Raw genomic sequence first — 22,758 nt, 5'->3', positions numbered from 1 at the left:
TCCTTAAAAAATGGGAAAGCTCCTGGCAAGGATAACTTAAATGCAGAATTGTTCAAGGTAAATCCTAAGTTAGCAGCATCTATCCTGGTCCCTCTATTTAATCAGTCTGGAAAAGGGAAAAGGTGCTGGATGGGTGGACCAATGGGGTTATAGTGAAGATACCAAAGAAAGGAACTCTCAGTGATTGTAATAACTGGCGTGGTATCAGACTTTTATCTGTGCCAAGCAAAGTAGTGTGTAAGATCATAGTCCAGCATATATCAAAGGCAGTCGATAGCGTTCAGAAAAGAGCAAGCTGGTATTTGGAAAGTGCGTGGCTGCACAAACCAGATTTTCACTCTATGAAACATAACAGAACAATGCTTAGAATGGCAATGGCAACTCTACATAAACTCCATAGACTTTGAGAAGGCTTTTGATAGCATTCACAGGACCAGCGTATTGCGCATTCTGCGGGCATATGGGATCCCTCTCCATATAATCAACATCATCAAAAGCTTTTATTTCAACGTTGCATGCACTGTTGATCACAGTGAGCTCAGTTTTGAAGTCAAAACAAGAGTACGTTAGGGGTGTCTCATGTCTGCAATCCTCTTCAGCATTGCCATCAACTGGGTAATGCAGCATATAACAGAAGACATGCCAAGAGGCATTAAATGGACACCCTTCTCATCCCTTGAAACCTGGATTTTGCAAATGTCCTCGCTCTCCTATCACATACCCAACACCATATACAAGAAAAGGCAACTCAACTCAATACATTCCGCCAGCAAATTGGACTGAAAATCAACCGCAATAAGACAGATATCATGACGTTTAATATTGCCTCACCATCACCAGTATGGATAGAGGATTATGTTTTCACCAATGTAGAAACATTCACATACTTGAGCAGCACCATCAGCCAGGATGGTGGAACAAGCCAGGACATCCAGAACAAAATCAATAAAGCCAGGAACACCTTCAGGAGCTTAAATACAGTCTGGAAATCATCAACATACAAAACCAAAACCAAACTCAAGATTTATCAGAGCTGAATACTTTCAACATTACTGCAAAATGCTGGGGAATGAGAAAGTATGACATGTCCAAACTGTCTTCATTCCATACAACCTGCCTCAGAAAAATCCTCCGGATCTTTTGTCCCAGAAGAATCTCAAACCAAGACCTGTTGACGCAGTGCAGCCAAGAGGTTTTGAGCACCATCATTGCCAGGAGACATTGGAGATGGATTGGTCATGTGCTTCGGATGGAAACTGATTCCATCACCAGAGTGGCAACAAGATGGACACCTGAAGGCAAGCAAAAACGAGGCCACCCAAAAAGAACATGGCGAAGAGCTGTGGAAGCTGAGCTGAAAAACCTGGAGCACAGCTGGGGAACCATTGAAAGACTTGCCAAAAACAGACAGGAGTGGAGGAGCTTCGTCACTGCCCTAAATGCCAGAGGCGTAATAGGATCATGATGATGAATATAATTAATGCCATTTAACATGAATTTATGGGAAATAGATCCTGTCAAGCTAATGACATCTTTTCGGTGAAATTAACAAGTATGGTTAATAAAGGTACTAGTGTAGATGTAATATACTTAGACTTCTGTAAGGCATTTGACTTGGTGCCACATGACATTTTCATTTAAAAAACTAGAGTGATATAAAATTAACATGACCCACATTAAATGTATTAAAAGCTGGTTAACTCTGATAGGTCTCAAAATGTAATTGTAATAGGGAATTATCAACAAAAGGGTGTGTCTCTAGTAGGGTCCTGCAGGGATTGATTCTTGGCCCAATGCTATTTAACGTTTTTATCAATGACCTGGAAAAATACATAAAATTATCATTGATAAAATTTGCAGATGACACAAAAACTGGGGGAGTGGTAAATAACGAAGAGGACAGGTCACCTCACAGATTCAGAGCAATTTGGATTGCTTTGTAAACTGGGCTGAAGCAATAAGAACGTAAGAATGGCCATTCTGGGTCAGACCAAAGGTCCATCTAGTCCAGTATCCTGTCTTCGACAGTGGCCAATGCCAGGTGGCCCAGAGAGAGTGAACAGAGCAGGTAATCATCAAGTGATCCATCCCCTGTCACCCATTCCCAGTTTCTGGCAAACAGAGGCTAGGGACACCATCCCTGCCCATCCTGGGTAATAGCCACTGATTTTTACTATGGCTAAATGTAAATGTATACATATGGGAACAAAGAATGTATGCCATACTTACAGAATGGGGACTCTATCCTGGGAAGAAGTGACTCTGAAAAAGATTTGGGCATCATGGTGGATAATCATATGAACATGAGCTCCCAGTGCAGCCCTGTGACTAAAAGGTTCTGTTGATCCATAAAAAGGGGAATCTTGAGTAGGAGTGGAGAGGTTATTTTCTCTCTTTATTCGGCACTGGTGCAACCACTGCTGGAATATTGTGTCCAGTTCTGGTGTCCAGAGTTCAAGAAGGATGTTGATAAATTGTAGAGGGGTCAGAGGAGAACCACATGAATGGTTAAAAGGATTAGAAAATATATCTTCTATTCATAGACACAAGGAGCTCAATCTATTTATCTTAAGAACTAGAAGGTTAAGGGATGATTTGATTACAATCTATAAGAACATACATGGTGAACAAGTATTCAATAGTGGGCTCTTCATCCAGCAGAGAAACGCGTAAGACAATCCAATATCTGGAAGTTGAAACTGGACAAAGGAGTAAATAAGACAGAGGTGAGCAAACTATGGCCCATGGGCCATATCCAGCCCGTGGTACTGTCCTGCCTGGCCTCTGAGCTCCTGGCCGGGGAGGCTAGCCCTGGACCCCTCCCCCGCAGTCTCAGCTCGCCGTGTCACCAGCGCTCTGGGCGGTGGGGCTGCGAGCTCCTGCCGGGCAGCGTGTAGTGTATTAAATTGCTCCCAGTAGGAATTTGCTACTTACGGAGCACCAGGACTGGCAGCCGTAAGTAGTACACCATAAGTAGCACATTCTTACGGGGAGCAATTTAGTACACTACTCCTGGGTAGGGAAGGCTGTGCCTCCCCAAACAGCCTGGCACCTGCCCCCGTCAGAACCCCCGACCCATCCACCCCCCCCGCTCCTTGTCCCCTGACTGCCCCCTCACGGGACCCCCCTCCCCTAACGACCCCCTGGAACCCCACCCCCATCCAACCTCCCCTGCTCCCTATCCCCTGATTGCCCCAACCCCTATCCACACCCCCGCCCCGTCACAGGCCCCCCAGGACTCCCATGCCTATCCAACCCCCCCTGTTCCACGTCCCCTGACCGCCCCCCAACCTCTGCCCCATCCAACTGATGCCTGTCCCCTGACTGCTCCCCAGTACCCCATGCCCCTTATCCATCCCCTCCCCTCTCTCCACCCCCTTACCATGCTGCTCAGAGCACCAGGACTGGCAGCCGTAAGTAGTACAGCATAAGTAGCACATTCCTAAGGGGAGCAATTTAATACACTACACCCGCCCTCCATACAGTTTCGGAACCCCGATGTGGCCCTCGGGCCAAAAAGTTTACCCACCCCTGAAATAAGGTATACATTTTTATCTGTGAGAGTAATTAACCATTTGAACAATTTATCAAGGGTTGTGGCGGAATCTCCATTGCTGGCAATTTTAAAATCAAGATTAGATGTTGTTCTAAAAGATATTCTCTAGGGACTTTTTTTGTGGGGCGGAATGTTCTATGCCCTGTGTTATACAGGAGGTCAGATTACACGATCACAGTGGACTTAGATTCTACGAATCTATGATTATGGGCATCTCTAAATCAATACAGAAATGAAGGACCTGATTTGCATTTCATTCTACAAACCAATCTTTTATGTATTTGAATGAATCTTGCAGACATGAAGCATCTATACAATAGAGTCTATACCAGGGGTCGACAACGTTTGGCACGCGGCTCGCCAGGGTAAGCACCCTGGCGGGCCGGGCCAGTTTATTTACCTGCTGATGCGGCAGGTTCGTCCGATCGCGGCTCCCACTGGCCGCGGTTCGCCGTCCCGGGCCAATGGGGGCTGCAAGAAGCGGCTTGGGCGAGCAATGTGCTGGCCGCGGCTTCCCGCCGCCCCCATTGGCGCGGGACGGCGAACCGCGGCCAGTGGGGGCCGCGATCGGCCGAACCTGCTGCGTCAGCAGGTAAATAAACTGGCCCGGCCCGCCAAGGTGCTTACCCTGGCAAGCCGCGTGCCAAACGTTGCCGACCCCTGGTCTATACAATACAATCCTAGCATCTGTAAGTTTTCTTGCTGACATCACTGGAACCAGAATTTCACCTTTAGGACTCTTAATTCTGCGGCTAACATTGTCTTTCTGATCTGCAATGAGAGTGTTTCTCCACTTAATTTTACCCCATTTAGCATTTTCACATTGCAAAAGAAAGTTTGGGCTCCTAGCCTCAAAGAATTAGTGTAGATAACTCTAGCAAACACATTACCAAACAATGTATGTTTCATGTTGATATTGCTTCCAGCTACGACAAATTATTGTCCCAATCTTTTTTCCTCCCCCCACATCCCATTATGTGGTATGGAGGGTATGGAGTGGGAAATAATCTCCCTCCAAAAGCCTGTACAACTGTCATAAGGGCAGACTCTGATTAATTCATTATAAACTCCTTGGGTTAAATCCTGCCCCACTTGGTGAAATTCCCACCAACTTCAATGGGGCCAGATTTTCACCCCTTGAGTAGTTGCTCAGTCATTGTGCAGGTTAAGGGCCCATTAAAATATATAAGAAGTTTTAAATCAATTGCTTACCAACATGGATAACTTTACACTTACATTTTCACCTGCTATTGTGACGCTCCCCAGTCTTCCCGTGTATTTCGCTCTATCTGCAGTTAACACTGCTGTTTCTGGTATTTTTTACTAACCCGATTCTTTTTATTGACCATAATAATTTAGTGTCATCATCAAACTTCATCAACTTGATAGCCAATGAAAGATATTTATTGTTTTACAGGATTTTATATTTCAACACCCATAGGACTTACAGCAAGACAGCAGAGAGTTCGGCTTTTTAGCTTGCCTTTAGTTCCAGCTTCAGATCAATTCTGTCTCAGTTTTTGGTACGTTAGAAAGCATCTGCAAGTTACATAATTACTAAGTATAACCTTTAATTAAGAATGAAATCATATGTAAATGTATTTTTGTCATAAATTATTTGGTCAATTGGTTCAAAGTCTACAACCTGGCTTAACCATGCAGCAGGAGTGCAGCACAGTTCTGCAAAGAGTTTGGATTTCCATGACAAACTAGAGATTCCTCTGGTGAAATCCTGGCCCTATTGTAGTCAATGGGAATTTTGCAGCTAGGATTTCACTCCAGGTCTCTAACTATCCAGTTCCATAAGAAATTACAATATAGGCCTTGATCCAAATCCACAGGAGTCAATAAGAGTCTTTCATTAACTCCAGTGAGCTTTGAATCAGGCCCTATAGCAGGGATTAGCAACCTTTGGCACATGGCCAAAGACCCATAATGAAGTCATGAGGCTTAAAAACTCATATTATAAAACCATTCTAGCTTGTTGAGCTTTCATATGCCAGTCCTTCAGACTGACACATGCTGGAAGTCTGGTGACACATATTGGAGGGATGCTGTCATAATCAAAATGTGTTTAGAATATCAGTTATCAGAGTCTGAATATGATATTCTTTTGATACCCTGTATTGTAGAAATTTATAAATATTGGTGGGATATTAGAAACAAATTCACAGAATTTATTGGGTGAAAATTCATTAAAACCTTTTAGTTTTTGACCCGTCTTGACTTCAAAAAGCTACTTATGCAATGAAAAGCTCGAATTAGTATTTTCAGTATGATATTTCTTTTTATTCACTCATCTGGATGAATTCCAGTCTGATAGGATAATATAAAATCTTGGTATTTCCCCTCCAGGTATCATATGTATGGTACTAACGTTTATCGTTTAAGTATTAACATCGTGAATAGCAATAACATGGAAAAGACAGTTTTCCAGAAAGAAGGAAATTATGGAAACAACTGGAATTATGGACAAGTAACATTAAATGAAACATCTGACTTTAAGGTTTGTTAAGCTATTAATCTTTTTTATTACTTTAAGCTAACTCTCTTTCACTTTATTTTCCAATAACTTTTGGAACCGTTTGCAGTATTCCACATCTGCAAAAGCAATATCCTTTGTTGTCTACTAACACTTACTGTCAAATAATTATTAGTATGCAGAAGACTGGGGCTTCAGAACTGGACTGTGTATTTTCTAGGGTTTAAATTATTGTTGTTGTTGATATGGTAGGACAGGGAGACTTACTGCTGTCTGAGGACTGCCAGCTTTGTATCCAAAGAGAGCTCTTTGTCACAGCAAGGGAAATCTGAGAACGTATCCAAATCTGATTGAAAGTTGAAATACCTTGACAATTAATGAAATATGAAGCATTTGTCGCTAATGAGATTCGACCTGAAACTTTAGATTCCCAAATAGTTCAGCCAATTAATTACATAATTATATATTTGAATTTAGCTTCAAAAGGAAATGTTTTTTATATCCAGCTGGGTACTCTACTTGTATCAAAAAGAATTAGTCTATAGTAGAACTACACTAGGTAATTCTTTCAGCTATTCTGGATTAGACAACAAATTCATTCCATAAGTATTAGGGATGACTAGTCTTGTTATGGTGGTGAAGATGAGCAGTCATCTGAGCAAAACCACTGCCAGAAAAGAATGCTAAAGATTGCAGTTACCATCTGAGCAAACAAATGCTTTTGTAATATCGGTATAGTCAGTTTTTCAGGAAACCTGGGTTTCCTTATAACACCATGAAGAATATTGCATTTGGCTGTTCAGATCACCAGCGCTTAATGGTAATAGGCCTGCTGTAGGTAATAGTAGGTTTGGGGCACAATAACAACAGTAAATTCTCTTCTGATTAAATTAGTGCAGCTCCTTGGAAATCAAAGGAGTTAAGCCAATGAAGGCCAGTAGAGAATTTGAACCATAATGATTTCAGATTCTGTGTGTGGAAACTTCATTATAATAGATAATGAAATTATAGAATTGTGTATTAAATCTCCTGACTCATTTGATATATAGGGGATAGATGAGTGGATCTCTCTGTTTGTAAGCATAAGCCACAATCTAGTCTTGTGTAGTGCTGTTTCACAAAGTTTTCTAGTAGGGAATTATCTCTTCTCATTAGTGACCCACCAGTGGAATTCCAGACCAGAGATTATGGTAGAAATTTAAAAAAATGCATGAAAGAAGGGGAAATATGTTCTGAAGGCACAGATGGTTAGATAATTTAGCATTACATTCTAAATTTGTGTTTTCCATGAATTTCAGGTTATTTTTGATGCCTTTAAAAAACCAGGTCTAAGTGATATTGCCCTGGATGACATTGGACTGATAAGTGGACAGTGTAAGGAAAGTATTTATCCAGAACCAACTTTGGTTCCAACAAGCACTACTCCACCTTCACTTCCCAGTAAGTCTGTTTTAAAGTAAAGGATATGTTTATTTTCTATGAATATATTTGTTTTTAAACATTTTCAACACTTTAATTACTTAGACCTTTGTTCATAGTTACAAATCAGGGGTCAAAATCTTAGCTGGCATATATCATCAAAGTTCTGTTGACATGCATAGGGCTACACTGATTTACATCTGTTGAGGATCAGGGCCTAGATTTTGAAAGTATCAAAGAATAAATCATGTCAATTTTTAAGGCCCACTGAAGAACTCAAATCCTGTCTCAATAATATGTAGAAAGGGAGGTTTCCTGGAATTTTATTTTAATGTTTATATTAGCCTTTAGGTTTGGGGGCACCATCCAAACATTCCTCCCGAACAACAGTTTAATTTAAAGTTCATGAGCCATTAAAAACATTGGCTGTAAACCTCCTTTCTGGTGCACCATACTCCTCTGTCTACACCATTCCTGGAAAGTTCACAGGAGCCATTGTGTGGAGACCACAGAGATTTAAAATTCCAGAATTTATATTGTTTGAGGGGTTTTTTTTAAAAATTCTTTAATGCAACCATAATTTTGGTTTTAGAACATGCATATAACACAGCGTAGAATCAATATATCTGATATTAACTCAGTAGGCTAGATCCACCGATCCTTCTAGGTGCCTTAGTAAACATATGAGTAAAACTGGTCAAAAAATGGTGAAAATTTATTTTGTTTTATTTTGGAGGGCTTTTTGCATTTTATTTTTTTTTTGGTGTGGAAAAAATCATGAGAATTTTGATAATTAAAAAAAAAAAAAACTTGATGTGTGCCCAGAAGGTCTGAAATAATTGAAATTAACAATAAGTGCACAAGAGTCCTGTTTCATATGGGATTTACTGTCATTTATAAATCCTTCTAGTTGCTAACTTGACAACATATAGTAAATAATGATGGTCTGAAATTAAAATAACGGGGGTAATTTATTGGCTGGGTTTCCTATCACTCAAAGTACTGTTTACTAATATTGACCTTCCACTAAAAATCCCATCACCTCTAAATGTAAAGCATCAGTAAAGGAAAGCAAACTAAGACTTTCTGATTATATAATAAAAGATTAATTTTAAACCTTCCTTGCAATAAATATAAGAGGAAAGGAAAGCTCAATAAAAAGTTTCCGTGTCCAAAGTTAAACTTGGACAACAAATTAATATTAATCACCATAATAAATTAGTTTAGTTCTTTCCTTTGTAGGCCTTCATTTATGTAAAATTCTCAGTGAGTTTTCAATAATATTATCTAGCAATATGGCATTCACTGAGTGAGAACATGGATCGTTCTTGGTTCATGAGGCAGTGTGATGAAGCTATCTTAATTAATTTCAATCTGGATACATACTATTCCATTTGAGCAGCATTAGAAGTTGAAAGTTTTTGAGATTGAAGCACATGAGTAAACTTCCACCAGTTTTTAAAATAATGCAAAAGAATGTCGAAGGATGTTCTAATGGTAGATAAATGACCAACACACTGAGCAGTTCCATCTGTGGGATAATGGAATCAGTATAAGATTTCTGTTTTACCACTGACAGCCATGTGCTGACCTGGTTTTAAATCTATAACACATTTCTGAAGGTTTCAGAGGGGTAGCCGTGTTAGTCTGTATCAGTAAAAATAACGAGGAGTCCTTGTGGCACAGTCTCTAAGGTACCACAAGGACTCCTCATTGTTTTTACATTTCTGAAGCTGAGTTGTATCCATTTTCCTATGCCATCACACAAGAACTGAAAATTTCTGCACAGCTGAAATATTAAATTAAATCATTTATCTGAAGTATCAAGACAACATGTAACATATAATGCATATGTTCAGCATGGAATTGATGGTAAGTACCCCGATTGTCCTTCATAGTGAAAATAAAGCATGCTTTCTGCGGACACAGGATGGTAGAAAACTATGAGCATACCTTGTTTGCTTTCCTGTATCTAAGGCATACTAAAAATTATCTTCTTTTTAAGCTGTCAAAAGTCCTGAGTGCTTCAAAATAATAGTGCACTACAAAGATGGACTTTGTGAAAGTTTACTACTGATACTGATTTCATTAAAAATGTCATGTCAGAAAACAAGAGATGAGAGGAATCTGAGTTGAGTCAATTTCTTCTGCTAGACATTATGTTTCAGTAAAATGTGGCATTGTCTTTTGCAGTATCACAAAACGTTATTGAAATACCAAGCATTTCTGTAGCTTTTTTGCATAAGACTGTCAGTTCTACATTTTTATTTGCAATATTCATTGCTGTAATCTGTGAATGCTCATTTTCAAATCATGTTATGACACTGAGCATAGCACATAAATAGAGTGGAAATGACTAAAAGTGTTTTTTGCAACGGAGTTGGTTGTACCCATCTAGATTGTGATCATGGCCAATGCACAAGGGATCTTTATGTGAGTAAGGGATTCAGGGCTGGGCCCATTTGGATTAATTAATAGAGCTGTCTTCAAAAGTGCTCAGAAAACCTTCTCCTGTAGTGCACAGTTGCCAACTTTCACGCGGTAAATAAGCACCCCGACTTTCACAATAAACCAAAAATCAAGCTAATCCCATTTCAAAACAAGGCCCAAACAAGCCAATCCCTAAGAGTCCCAACACTCTATGTGACTAGATCCCCCCGGCGTGCAATCTGGGACTATGATGGGCCTGCTGTGCACCCCTGACTCTCTCCCCCAACCTTGTCCCTGCTTGCCCCCCTTTGCACGGAGACGATCAAAAAAAAAAAAAGAAGAAGAAGCAACAAGCTACAAGCCAAAAACTAGTCAACAAGCAACTCACAAGCCAATTAAGCCAAAAACAAGCCCAATTTCTGCGGGTTTTTTTTGCATGTTTGGCATGTCTGTTGTAGTGTCGTCATCAGTGAAAAAAAATGTGTGTTGATTGCAGTTTGTTACTGGTAACTAGCATCAAGTCCAAAATAACTGCATAATACTTTGTTTTTTATAAAGACCACTAATGATTTTGCCAATAATTTTTCCAGACATGAGTAAAATCAATTACTTTTCTACTGTATTTCCTTGCCAGGGTAGCGCTTAGAGGATTGTGAGTAATGTGTCTTATGCTCAGACTTCACAAGATCAAATTTTGCCCCAAGCAACAACAAGCCATACCATTTTAAGGTAGCTGTTGTTCAGGGCCGGCTCCAGGCACCAGGCAACCAAGCTGGTGCTTGGGGCGGCACCTGGAGGGGGGCGGCGCAGCGCTCGGGCTGCCGGGGAGAGCGGGGCCACAGCCGGGCTCGCCGCCCTCCCCCCGGCGCTCTGGCCGCCCTCCCCCCCCCTGCGCCCTCCCCCGGCTGCCGGGGGGAGAGCGGCGAGCCCCTCCCGGGGCTCGCCGCCCTGCGCTCTGGCCGCCGGGGGGAGAGCCGAGCCCCAGCCGGGGCTCGCCGCCCTCTCGCCGCCCTGCCCCCGGCGCTCTGGGGCGGGGGGGGGGGGGGCGGCCGGAGGCTTTTTTGCCTGGGGTGGCAAAAAAGCCAGAGCCGGCCCTGCTGTTGTTGCTCTGCTAAAACCATCAGATGATATTGATTCAGAAAGCCAATTATCAATTGAAATATCTGTGTGTGTGTGTGTGTGTGTGTGTGTGTGTGTGTGTGTGTGTGTGTGTGTGTGTGTTTCTTAACAGAAAGCTAGTGTCGTCATTTGTTGCTGATCCTATCTATAGAAAGAGGACTTCCCTATGAACCTTTTGAACCATAACTCTAACTTGACATATTTTCTAACTCTTCATAATTTTTACATAAAATATATGTGTCTTGAGACTACTGGCACTATTTTTTCTCTTTTAGAGCTTTTGCCATTTCTTTCCAAGAATAATAGTCAAATAGGAACCCATTTAGTGGGGCTATCAAAGGAAAATATTAAGCCATTCCTTATGTCCCAGAACTTCCTCCTGCGAGAATTTTGTGGACAATCTCAACAGGAACTTTCCCATTGTGCAGGCGGTCTCTAAATGGCTGTGGAGGAATTCACTGCTTAATTCTGCTAAACTTGCAATTAAAAATATACTGCTCTGCATATTAGGTAATTAAGATTACATTCTTTCACTGTTTGCCCTTCTACAATGGTCATCCCTCTCTAACCACTAAGGCCCAAATGTGGAATGCAATGAGTGGCAAAGACCAAAATTAGGTACACAAAACAATTCTCCATGCAAGAAAATTACAATATAGTGGAAGTCCTTCCTTTAGGGTAAATGACTCTTCCTGTGACCTCAATTTCAATGTTCTTTATTTTTGTTGTAAATAATTGTCTACAATAGAATTGAGGAGACACCAAATTTGTGTTAATCATAGGTAACTCTGTGACAAAAATAAGTAAAATCCCTCAGAATGAGGTATACTTAAAAGATATGGCAACAATACATTTCAGACATAAATAATCTTTTATCACTGTGCCTAAAAAAAAAGAGTATCAAATGTTTAAGGATTTTTTCTATCAATATAATTTCACCTCTTGTCTTCATGTGACTCCTGTCCGCTAGCTGAGTCATACAATGTCTGTTGAGATTGTCTCACTGTGCATTTACAAAATCTGGGGGTTTGGTTTGCTTCTGAACAACAAAACGAAAGGACATTCCCCAAAAGAAAAATCCACAGAATCAAATCTTAGAATAAGATCTCCAAAAGTCACTGGGAAAAATCCCCAAAGGTGTTTTCGTAAAAACATGTTTACATCATAGTCCCAGATAGTGCATGATGACTCAGAAAGATTCACACACCAGAATCACACTGGTTCAGATTTAAAATAGAAATGATAAATAAATAACCCAGTGGGAACTCTACCAAAAGTCCAAATAAAACTGCCTTCCCCCCGCTCCCAAATCTAGAAATGTTTTACTACCTCTCCTTCATTATCATTCTCATCTTTAGTTCTTCAGATGAAGTTTGCCAAATGGAAATGATGAAATATCTCAATAAAGGCCATTTTCTTCTGGGCTTTTTCTACACTTAATAGAGCTTCTTGTCAGGAGATTTTTAGTTCAATTTTGCAGACTGAAGAGGTAAATGTATTTTGATGCTAAAAGTTTGGATGCTTCTGTGAAATGAACGTAATAACTTTTGGAGGGTCACCAGTCACTAATGGAAAATGACCTTCAAGTATTTTTGATGGTCCCTTATAGTTTTGACAATGTAAGTTTCACATCCTCGGAGACAGCAGCTCAGTTTCTGCCCATAGTTAAAAGAAACCCCACTGACTTAAGTGGGGTTGCATGGGATGTGACTAAGGGCAAAGTTTGTCCCAATGAATCTTATTAGAGATAAAATCTTGTAAAACAAACAAAGATCAGATATTGCCAAGCAAGCAGAATTTTGCAATATGTATTGCTTTTTCCAAATCCCTCATCTCCATAAGAAATTAAGGCATGAAAGTTTCTTAGTCTATTGGCATTAATCATAAACCCCAGAATTGGCGACTGATTTACAAATGTAGCTTTTTATTTTAGCCAAAATCTTTAATTAGATGTTTTTTTTCTTGGTGTGCAGGATGGTGCATTCTGTTCAAGCTGCTGGATCTAAAAAATGTATCCTGTGCAGATAAAATAGCATTATTAGAGAAACAGCCAGTTTCAACCAAGAGGATTATATATATAATCACTTCAAATATTCTAATTCTTTACACACATGTACACGCACACACAATTAGTATATGTCTTGTACATACAGAAGGTTTTTTGTCAGATCATGAGAAAAATTGTTCCATGGAAAAGACAAATGGCTAGTTTTAGCATTTAGAAAGATTATGTGAATGAGCTAATAGGTATCCAATGAAGTGAAAGTAACTGACATAAGTGTTTGAGAAATTCAACTATCACCCATTGTACGCTTGTTCTGTAGTTGTGGCCCTTTTATCTAATAACACTGCATATCAGGGATACTAAAGACCCATTATAATACAAGTCTTTTGTTGCTTTATTACAGAATACATACCATCTTTTCTAAATAGCTGGACCACCATTAGTGTAAATGGTATCATCATAATTAGAATGGCAGATACTGTAACTGCTTCTGCCAATTCCTTACCATCATTTGTCTCTAGACAGCTCGTAATATATCTTGCTAGACCAAGTATAAAGGATATCTTACTAGCCAGCTGTTTAATGTGAAATTATACTTGAAATTTATCTAAAATAGTAGCTCTTAAATATTTAAAAGCAATGACCCTTTTGAAACTCTTCCATTTAGTGTATAAATACTACGAGTGCTATCCATTTTGGCAGGCTCACTAATGCCACTGAAGTCTGGATGTATTTACATGGGGTCCTGACTACTCATCTTAACATATTTTATTAAAATATATTTTGAAAGGCTAAGATACACGTGCAGAGCTCTCAAAACTCTATGTTAAAAAAAACCTTTATACGTAACCCCTACACTTGTTCAGTATAGTCACACTATAATAATACCCTGCACGAACATAGCCCTTTTCATCCAAAAAGTTGCAAGTGTTTTAAAAAGGTGGATAAGTATTATCATCTCCATGTTACATATGGGGAAACTGAGGTATAGAGAGGTGAAATGATTTGCTCCAGGTCACACAGTGAAGCAGTAGCTGAGCTGGGACTACAGCCTAAGTCTCCTGACCTGAGTCCTCTGTTCTAGCTGTGTGTCCAGGAATGAAGGGAGAGTGCAGTGTCATAAAACAAATAAAAGCTCACATCAGCAAATGGTGCTAAGTACTGTTCATGGTGGCATGCACACTTTTGGTTCTATAGAAATAATAATAATGGCATATCTTCAGTGCTCTCTTTTTTAAAGCATAATCCAATTGTGGCCTGTTAAATTATTCATCTTAAAAGTAGAAGGACATGGCTAGTTTTATGCACTGCCATGCAAGACAGCTAGGTTCCCTCTCATGCCCTGAGGAAAGGAGCTGCATAGAAAACAGAGGAGAGAGAAAATCTCATGGCTTGAGGAAATGTTCTTTGTGGCGGGGAGGCACACACAGAAATAGGTTCAGAAGGTCTATTGAAAGCATTGCTAAAGCCTTTTCTATAGGGTTAGATTAGATAATTTGTACTATTAAGTGCACTGGGCTAAATTCTTCCCTGTGTTTCATGGGCTCACTGGGGAGGAACTCTTCCTTTCACCCACCAATGCATCTGCACAGGAGTAGGGATGGATACCTTCCTAGTGCTCTATTGAACACAATTATAATAATTCCTAATAATAATACTAAGCTTTTCACAGAGCTTGGTTAGGGCATCTGCTGCCACACTAGTCTTATAGGGCAGGATCCACCAGTTTGGAAGTAGAGTCAGGTCTCTGATTTTTTGGGTGCATGCTCCAGTTAGTAGTTTGCAATAGAGGGGATTGCAGGTGATCCTTTTGGATGAGCACTAAAGTGAGATCCAAAGCACATTTCTCTTCTCTCTCTCATCATCATCTGGAACTATCCTACCCTCTGCTGGCAGTAGAGCTCAGGAGCTCACTGCACAGCCTACATCCCTTGTTCCCATCCCTTACATGGCCTTAACCAAGGATTGGCAGGCTTTTCTTTTTTACTAGTAATACCAGTGATTGGCAGTACAGTATGGTAAGGGATGCTCTGGAATAGCTCACTGTAATTTTATATTTCTCATAATCAGCTTGTATCCTTCAAGAACTGAATGTAATAAAGCACTATTGGCCATGTCCAGACCTAGTGTAAGCATGGGTAGCTCCTGGGAGGACAATGGGAGTTGTGTCCATTTTCATCAAGACTTAAATTGGTTCCGTATTTTCAGATGCAAACATTTGGGCTGAAATATTCAAAGCTGCCTACAAGATTCAGAAACTCAAATCCCTTTGGGAATTGGGTATCCAAATTCCTTAGGCAACTTTGAAAATCTCAGCCCTAGAATTTTACTATGGTACTTAAACAAGAGTGCAATACAGAAGTATAGGGAATCATGCAAGATATTGTGGCAGGTTAATGTTTTAATTATGGCCAAAACTGAATGAAAAATCATTAAATCTTTTCCCAAAAAAATTTCTTGGCATTATTTTTCATATATATGTATGTATGAATATGACAATTTTTTAAATGGCAAATTATCTGGCCCACTTTGCCATTTTAGTTCCACATGGTCTCCATTAATAATCTATTCAGTGGATGAAGAAAGGAAAGTACCTTTGGTGTGTCTAAGAGCATCAAGTATTTTCCCAGGCTAGCAAATCAAATACAAAGACATTTAGAAAGACAGTAAATGACAGAGATGTTGCTAACTAAAATTCCAAGGTTTACATTAATTTTTGTGGGTTTCTGTTGTTGTAATTCTTGAATAACAAGCATTTAAAATATTGTACAGCCAAACAATACAGTGTACATTTAAAACTCTCTTTTCATGTATAAAGCCTTCAAGCTTTGCTCTCATGTAATGCCCTTAGGAATCCTTGATCAACAAATAAGGGACAGATCATGACCATTTCCTCTGCCAAAGTTCAAGGGGAGGACTTCATCAAGAGTGGTCACACTTGCAGCACTTGTGTTGCCCAGAACACAAGAACCACATAAGCAATAGAATCTACAAAAAGGCTTTTGATGGAACCATGGTACTGTCCACCTCTGCATCAGCCAGTAGAGCTGACTGGCCCTGGACAGTAGTGCATATTATATCTTCCTAAGGAGAGGAGCGGCTGCTGTATTCCTTAGGAGCTCTGTTAGATACTCTGCTTCCCTGAGACTTAGTGCTCCCACTGGGGTAGATTGACTCCTCGCTGCCCCTGGTTCAGGATCGTGTATTGCCCAGGGTTCAGGATTGTGTATTAATAGCACCATCTGGCTCTGAACCTTTATACGGTTACTGTAAAGTTGAATGCAGTTCATTCTCTTTATAAAAATGTTGCTGTTCTTTCCAGGTCTATAAAGCAAAAGGAAATACCATTAAGTGACCATTAAATGTATGACCTGTAATTTTACTGACTGGAACATGGTCTTTCTGGGCAATTGGTTGCACAAACAGGCAGTAGGTGACATATTTCTGAAACACTTTCTCTTTCAGCTGACTGCGGGGGACCATATGAACTCTGGGAACCAAATACTACATTCAGCTCTAAAAATTTCCCGAACAACTACCCCCACCAAGCCTCCTGTAAGTCTCCCCTCCCCCAGAACTTCAGGGAGAATTAATACAATAAAAATGGAAATAGATTATAGGAACTATGTGCTGTGAGGAAGGAGAAGAAACCTTGCTGTGTAATTGGATGACTGTTAATTGAGGGCCATGTTGGTAACTTGCCAGGAGGCTGAGGTACCATATGGTAGCTAGCTGATAAATTGTGAAGAAGATTGCATCCACTCTCAGTTTCGGTGCACCCACCACAGCAATATGGGAGCTGTAGTTTTTATAGGCTGTATTTCTGTCTAAAAGCAGTGAGGGTAGCAACAGGCCACACTGGAGAACTCTATGTCAGCTTGATGTATGTGACCTGCAGGCAGCACTTTAATCACACCTCCTATAAAATAATTAATTTTAAAACATTTTACGTGGAAGAACATTTATGTGTATTTTGTGAGTGGTTTTGATTGGAGGTTCTCTTCTCGCAGTGGTGTAAATCAGGAGTTACTCCACCAAAGTTAATGGAGTTACACCAAGGTAAAACTGGTGTAAGTCAGAAGAAAATCAGACCCACAATGTTTTGATAATGTACAATATTTGCTACTGATGCTTGAAGTGAAGAAGAAGGCACAGTTGTTGCTTTTCAATTAAATTTAAATATTGTTCAGTTGTTGTAGGAGAGCTGTGTGAATTCTCTGGTGTGCTAATCACATGAAATCAAATCCTGGGGGTTTATCTGGTCACACTAAGGTATGGTATCCTACTTTCAGACACTAATTCTGCAAGATGCTTAATCACATGCCTGACTTTAAGCATGTGCAGTAGTCACATTGAGGTCACTGGTAGTGAGGCCATGGTTAAAGTTAGGTATGGGCTTAATTACCTTGTTGAATTGGGATCTTAGTATGGGACTCAAGACATTCTGAGCATTGCATGGTGCTCAGAAAAAGATTGTCAGTTACATCCTACTTATGCTGCTGTATATGTGTCCTTGGGCAATTCTGGTTACATGAGTTCTCACTTTGTGGAGAAAAGAGTACATGTAATCTCTTTTTGTTTGTTTGTTTTCTGTCAAACAAATCTTTCCCTTCAATACACCCCAAGCTGCAAAGGCTTTTTCCATAGAAGGAGCATAATTTGAATGGCCAGACCTATGTCATATGATTCTCTTAATTAAATAATGCTGATACCAAGTTGCACAGGATTTAAGTGCCAAGAAAGATCATTTGGAATTAGGCCCCTAAATATCTTTAAAAATATGACCCTTAGTAACTGATGAAAATAGTATTTAGGCTTCATAATCACTTAAATGCTTTTGAAAATTTTACCCAAGATCTTTTTCCTCATGGCCTGTCAAAATGCAAATACTATAGTAAATATAAAGTACGTGGGGGGGGGGGGGTTGTTTTTGTTTGTTTTAATTGGTGTTGTTTTCTAGGTGTGTGGTATTTAAATGCTGGAAAAGGAAAAAACATTCAGCTTCATTTTCCATATTTTGAGCTGGAAAATATCTATGATGTAGTTGAAATCAGAGATGGAAGAGGAGCAGATTCCTTGTTTTTAGGCAAGTACCACATATTGAATTATAAGATAAATGAAATCAGGGATGATTCTAGCAATCTGATCAACATGATGGAAAAGGAATTAGTCATCTCTATTTTTATCTGTATTTTGGGATGATCCATGATACTTGGGAGTTAACGAGAAGGCATGAGGATATATTTACTTTATGTGATCTTGTCATGACTTATGCATGTGCTTAACTTTCCACACAGGAGTACTCCCATTGTAGCTCAGCGCCCATGTAAGTGTTGACAGGATCAAGGCTTATGTTGCTATATTAATGTGTCAGGTTTGGAATATATACCTTACCTGTTATAAACACCTGCAAGGATGTGGGAGGCTTGGGAAATAATTACTACCCAAATGTTGCTGTTGCTATCTCTTAATTTGAATATGTAATATCTTTCATCCTATGGCATCCAAAAACATCTGACAATCCATCTATTTGAAAATCATCTAACCCACCATTGCAATGTACTCATCTTTTCCTTGAGAATAGCTGTCTATACAGGACGAAACCCTGTTCCAGATGTCTTCTCTACCACTAACCAGATGACAGTGCTCTTCATTACTGACAAATCTGGAACTCAGAAAGGATTTCTTGCAAATTTCACTACTGGTTATAATCTTGGCACACCTGGTGAGTAAAGTACGCAATCTGTTGGATTTAAACAGACACAATTATGCTCTAACAAAGTTAAGATTGTAGAAAAATTGATATGAAATTGGGAATGGTAAAAGCACTATGCAGCACGTCAGTCTAACCTTTGGATTATCTGATCATGGACAGCTGTTGTCACTGTAACATCATTTAAACAGAATATTAAATTCGACCAAATTCTGAACTGTCTAGAACTCTGTGCAGTGCCACTAAATTTAAGGCAGAATTTGACTCAGTATTTTCATGTTTACCATATTTTTTTCTTTTTACTTTTTTTTAGAAAATAAATATATGGAAAGTTACCGACACATATTAATTATGTTCATGCCCAATAATCAGAATAGTTCTTTGTGAGTCATTTTGGTCCATCATGGGCTGTATTTAGGCAGATTTTGTAAAATATTTAATGTGGACCTGATAAATTAGAACAGATTAGTAGTGTACACAGTAATTATGGGCCAGATTTTGAAAGGTATTTAGGTGCTTAACAGTGCAAATAGGAGATTTTCAGAAGTGCCTAGGCACCTAACTCGCACTTCAAAAGTGTCTAGGTGCCTAACTTCCATTGAAATCAATGGGAGTTAGGTGCCTAGGCACTTTTGAAAATCCTATGTGGTGCCTATCTATATTTTAAGGTGCCTTTAAAAATCCTGTCCTTTTTTGTTTACTGGGAATGGGCAAATAACTGCTCTTCCCAAAAGTGGTTCAGAAGATTTTGGCAGTGAGCAGCAGCTGAGCTATTTTGAAAATTTGGCCCTAATTTTGGATGCTGAACACTTGAAAATCTGATCCAAAGAAGTTTTGGAAACCTGGCCCATTGTGTATATAACGTGTATAATTGTTTTAATCAAAATTGTGTCAAAGGCCAGATATGTGTTTGTATGACTCTAACCTGGTATTATATCACTTATTTTACCAAAAGATAAAACAATGGATTCACCTTAAACAAAGGTATAAAATTTCAGCTACCGTAGCCAGAAAGGCAAAGTAAACTGAAGTAAACACGTTTGTCAATAGAATAGGCAATTTTTTCCATTTCCTTGCTCCCTAATTTGATGTGTAAGCAATGTAATTCAAAAAAAATATATTAACTAGAGAAAACAAATGTAGTCGTATATTCTGAAGGAATGTAACCTTCTTCTGGTATGCAGTCGATTGAACTAGATTACACTTAGCTTGGTGCATGCACCCTTTCTTCCTATCCCACTGCCCCTACGCAATATTTCTCCCCAAACAAGATTTTTTTTTAAAGTGACTCATGATTTGGGGTGCCTCCAGATTTGGGTGCCCAATTTTTGAGATGCCTTAAAGAGGCCTGATTTATGGAAAGTGAAGAGCACCCAGTATCCAAAATCTCTAGTCACTTTTGAAAACCGTGGGGTGAAGTCCTAAACCCATTGAAGTTTTCGTTCCTTTCTCACCCCTCAGTTGTGTATCGTATTTAACAGTAGAACACCAGTAACTACCATATCGTTGTTTCCATTTAACTTCTTTGTATAAATTAATTAAAAAAAAACCCATGTGTTTCCATAACAATAAGATACCAGTGAAGAGCCCCTGCTCATTTCATAACTACATTCACAGTTTTGTCCCTTCAGTTGGGTTGGATGATCTGCGTGATTAGTCTTACTCTGTAATTATGCTTTTGTTTCCTTCATTGACCAAATCTTTCTGCAGAACCCTGTGGACCCAATGCTTATCAGTGTGGAAGTGGGGAATGTATACCCCTTGCTAACCTTTGCGACAAACAATGGCAATGTAAAGATGGCTCTGATGAAGCAGAGTGTGGTAAGTGTTTGTTTTCCTCGTACCCAAAGAGCAATACATGTATTTTCAATAATGATCATTTCTTTTATTTTTATTTATTACTTATTATTAAAGGAAATAACCATTCAAGAAAAAACAAATGTAAAGAGGCAGAACCTCTGCAGATGTAAATTGACATAGCTCCATTTATTTCAATGGAGCTGTGCCAATTTACACAAGCTGAAGGTCTGGCTTGAAGTCCGAGAGAGAGAGAACAAAGTGAGTCATTCTGTGACATTGCATCTAAACAGGCAAATATCCCTGTGAAAGCAGGGAGTGTCCTCAACACTTTAAGGTGTAGGCTATTTAAAATACCAGGAGAATATCCTTTTTCAGTTGTATAGTTAATTCTACCACAGTAAGCAGGCAGATTTCTCTTCTAAGAAAACCTGTCTGACTACTGGTTACTGCAAAATGATTACTGCTTGTAAACCACTGCTCCGATGGCTGACCCACAGAGCTTGCCTAGGCTCATACAGGTGTTGGAGCAGCATTATGACTGCTTTTCAGAGCTGCTCACATGTGCAGGTTACCATGACAACAAGAGCAACAGCTGCTGTCATGCTACCATCAGTGAAGATAATAAAAAATTAACTGCACAGTACATAGTTTTGTTTCATGCAAAATGGAAATAATGGCCCCCAAATGACAATTTATATGCAAAAACTATGTTAAAATCATGTTGGGTCTGGCAAAAAATGAAATTGCTATTTCTGACAAAGTTCTGTAGACCACAAATGGGAACTTTTAAGGGTAGGCTTTTAGACTCAGATACAAATTTGTTGCCTTTGGTTGGTTTAAGGAAAACTTGTAGGGCCAAGATATGACCAAGACGTGTGCTGGCAGCTCCCATTGACTTAAACTGGAACTGTGTGCATGCATCCAAAAGCAGAATTTGATTCTTTCCATTATTTCAGTGTGTTCTTTTTGAGTGTGAGAATGTCGTTGTCTTCTTTTTTTTCTAATTTCCTAAAATAAACTGACCTGCAGCCTCTACCTACAGGAAAAGCTGTGAACATAATTATGTAGCTAAGAACAGCTGGAAAAGATTTTCAACCATTTATATTGCAGATTTAAAATATGGATAAAGCAGTCATTTCCTACCCTGCTATTATGTACTTAATCACAAAGAGATGTTTTTGGCACAGTTTGCTTTAACACCTTCTACTGAGTTAGACATCTAATGCTGAGTGAGCTGTTACCAAAACAAAGCAAGAAAACCCACAAGAACTGGCCCTAACCTCAGTCTAAGCCTCAAAAAGAAGTGAAAAGTCAACTAGCACTCATTTAGTCTCCAAAATTTCTCCTAATTTTGCTGAAACCCATTTCAAGATCTCAGCTGTTGCAATCAAATTAAACTAGCTGCCATCTTCAAATGCTCTAGTTCCTGGGGCTTCTCAAGGGTCATAGAAAAGTCAACGTATTCTAAGGCCTCTCTCACCTAGAGAAGCTTGTTAATATATTGAACACTGAGAGTAGCAGTTGTTTGGGGTCCAGTATCAGAACTCCCTGCATCCTGTACCAACGTTACCAAACTAAGAGAATCTATTAAGAGTCATACATGAATCACGGATTACAGGGGCTTGTTGGATACGGGGGAAAGGGAATTGTTGTAGTTCATGGGAAGATAAAGAATTTCAAGGGGATATTCAAGGAGAAGAGAGGAATAGAGTCAAAAGGAAGGCAGAAAGATCTGATTGAGACAGAAGAGAGGGAAAGGGAGCTCTCCCAGTGCAGATGCCTCTAATGTTTTCTGGGCTTATCCAAGCTTCCTGACGTTTTAGGTTTGCCAGTCACTAGTTACTATACATCATCGCTGCCTTGTAATGATATATTTCACCAATATGAATACCAGAAGGTTCATACTTATACTAATTGCATACTAAAGAGGACATTCTCAAAGCTCTGCTGTGTGATGTTTTAGATACAGCCAGTCAGGAATATTTAGCAGATTTTTTTTTTTAATGGAAAATGTGGTTTCTACATAATCAGAAATTTTCACAGGAAAATGTTGATTTTGTGTGTGGGGGGGAAATGTTGATTTTTCCATTGAGAAAATTGAAATGTAATGGTTCGTTTCAGGTCAGGCTGACAATAATTTTCATCTGCCTGAGCTTCAGCAGTGCCTGACCAGAGTCATAGTTTGGAGTCTTCATGCTGTCCTTCTCCACTGGGGCAGGGCTGCTTAATCGGAT

At 39.5% G+C, this 22,758-nt stretch overlaps 1 protein-coding gene across 1 annotated transcript in view; it reads left to right on the top strand.

Moving 5' to 3' along the window:
• TMPRSS15 (transmembrane serine protease 15) overlaps positions 1-22,758 on the top strand; it is a 149,230-nt gene that overhangs the window by 98,027 nt on the left and 28,445 nt on the right. Inside the window, 7 exon segments of the mRNA XM_065421225.1 lie at positions 4,974-5,079; positions 5,912-6,062; positions 7,337-7,478; positions 16,477-16,566; positions 17,972-18,097; positions 18,596-18,736; positions 20,435-20,545. Of these exon segments, the coding sequence (XP_065277297.1) occupies positions 4,974-5,079; positions 5,912-6,062; positions 7,337-7,478; positions 16,477-16,566; positions 17,972-18,097; positions 18,596-18,736; positions 20,435-20,545 (867 nt within the window).

This window comes from Emys orbicularis, chromosome 1 (assembly GCF_028017835.1).
Source record: "Emys orbicularis isolate rEmyOrb1 chromosome 1, rEmyOrb1.hap1, whole genome shotgun sequence".
Lineage (NCBI taxonomy): Eukaryota > Metazoa > Chordata > Testudines > Emydidae > Emys > Emys orbicularis.
Note: the sequence above shows the minus strand (reverse complement) of the source record. Positions and strands in the feature narration are given on the sequence as shown.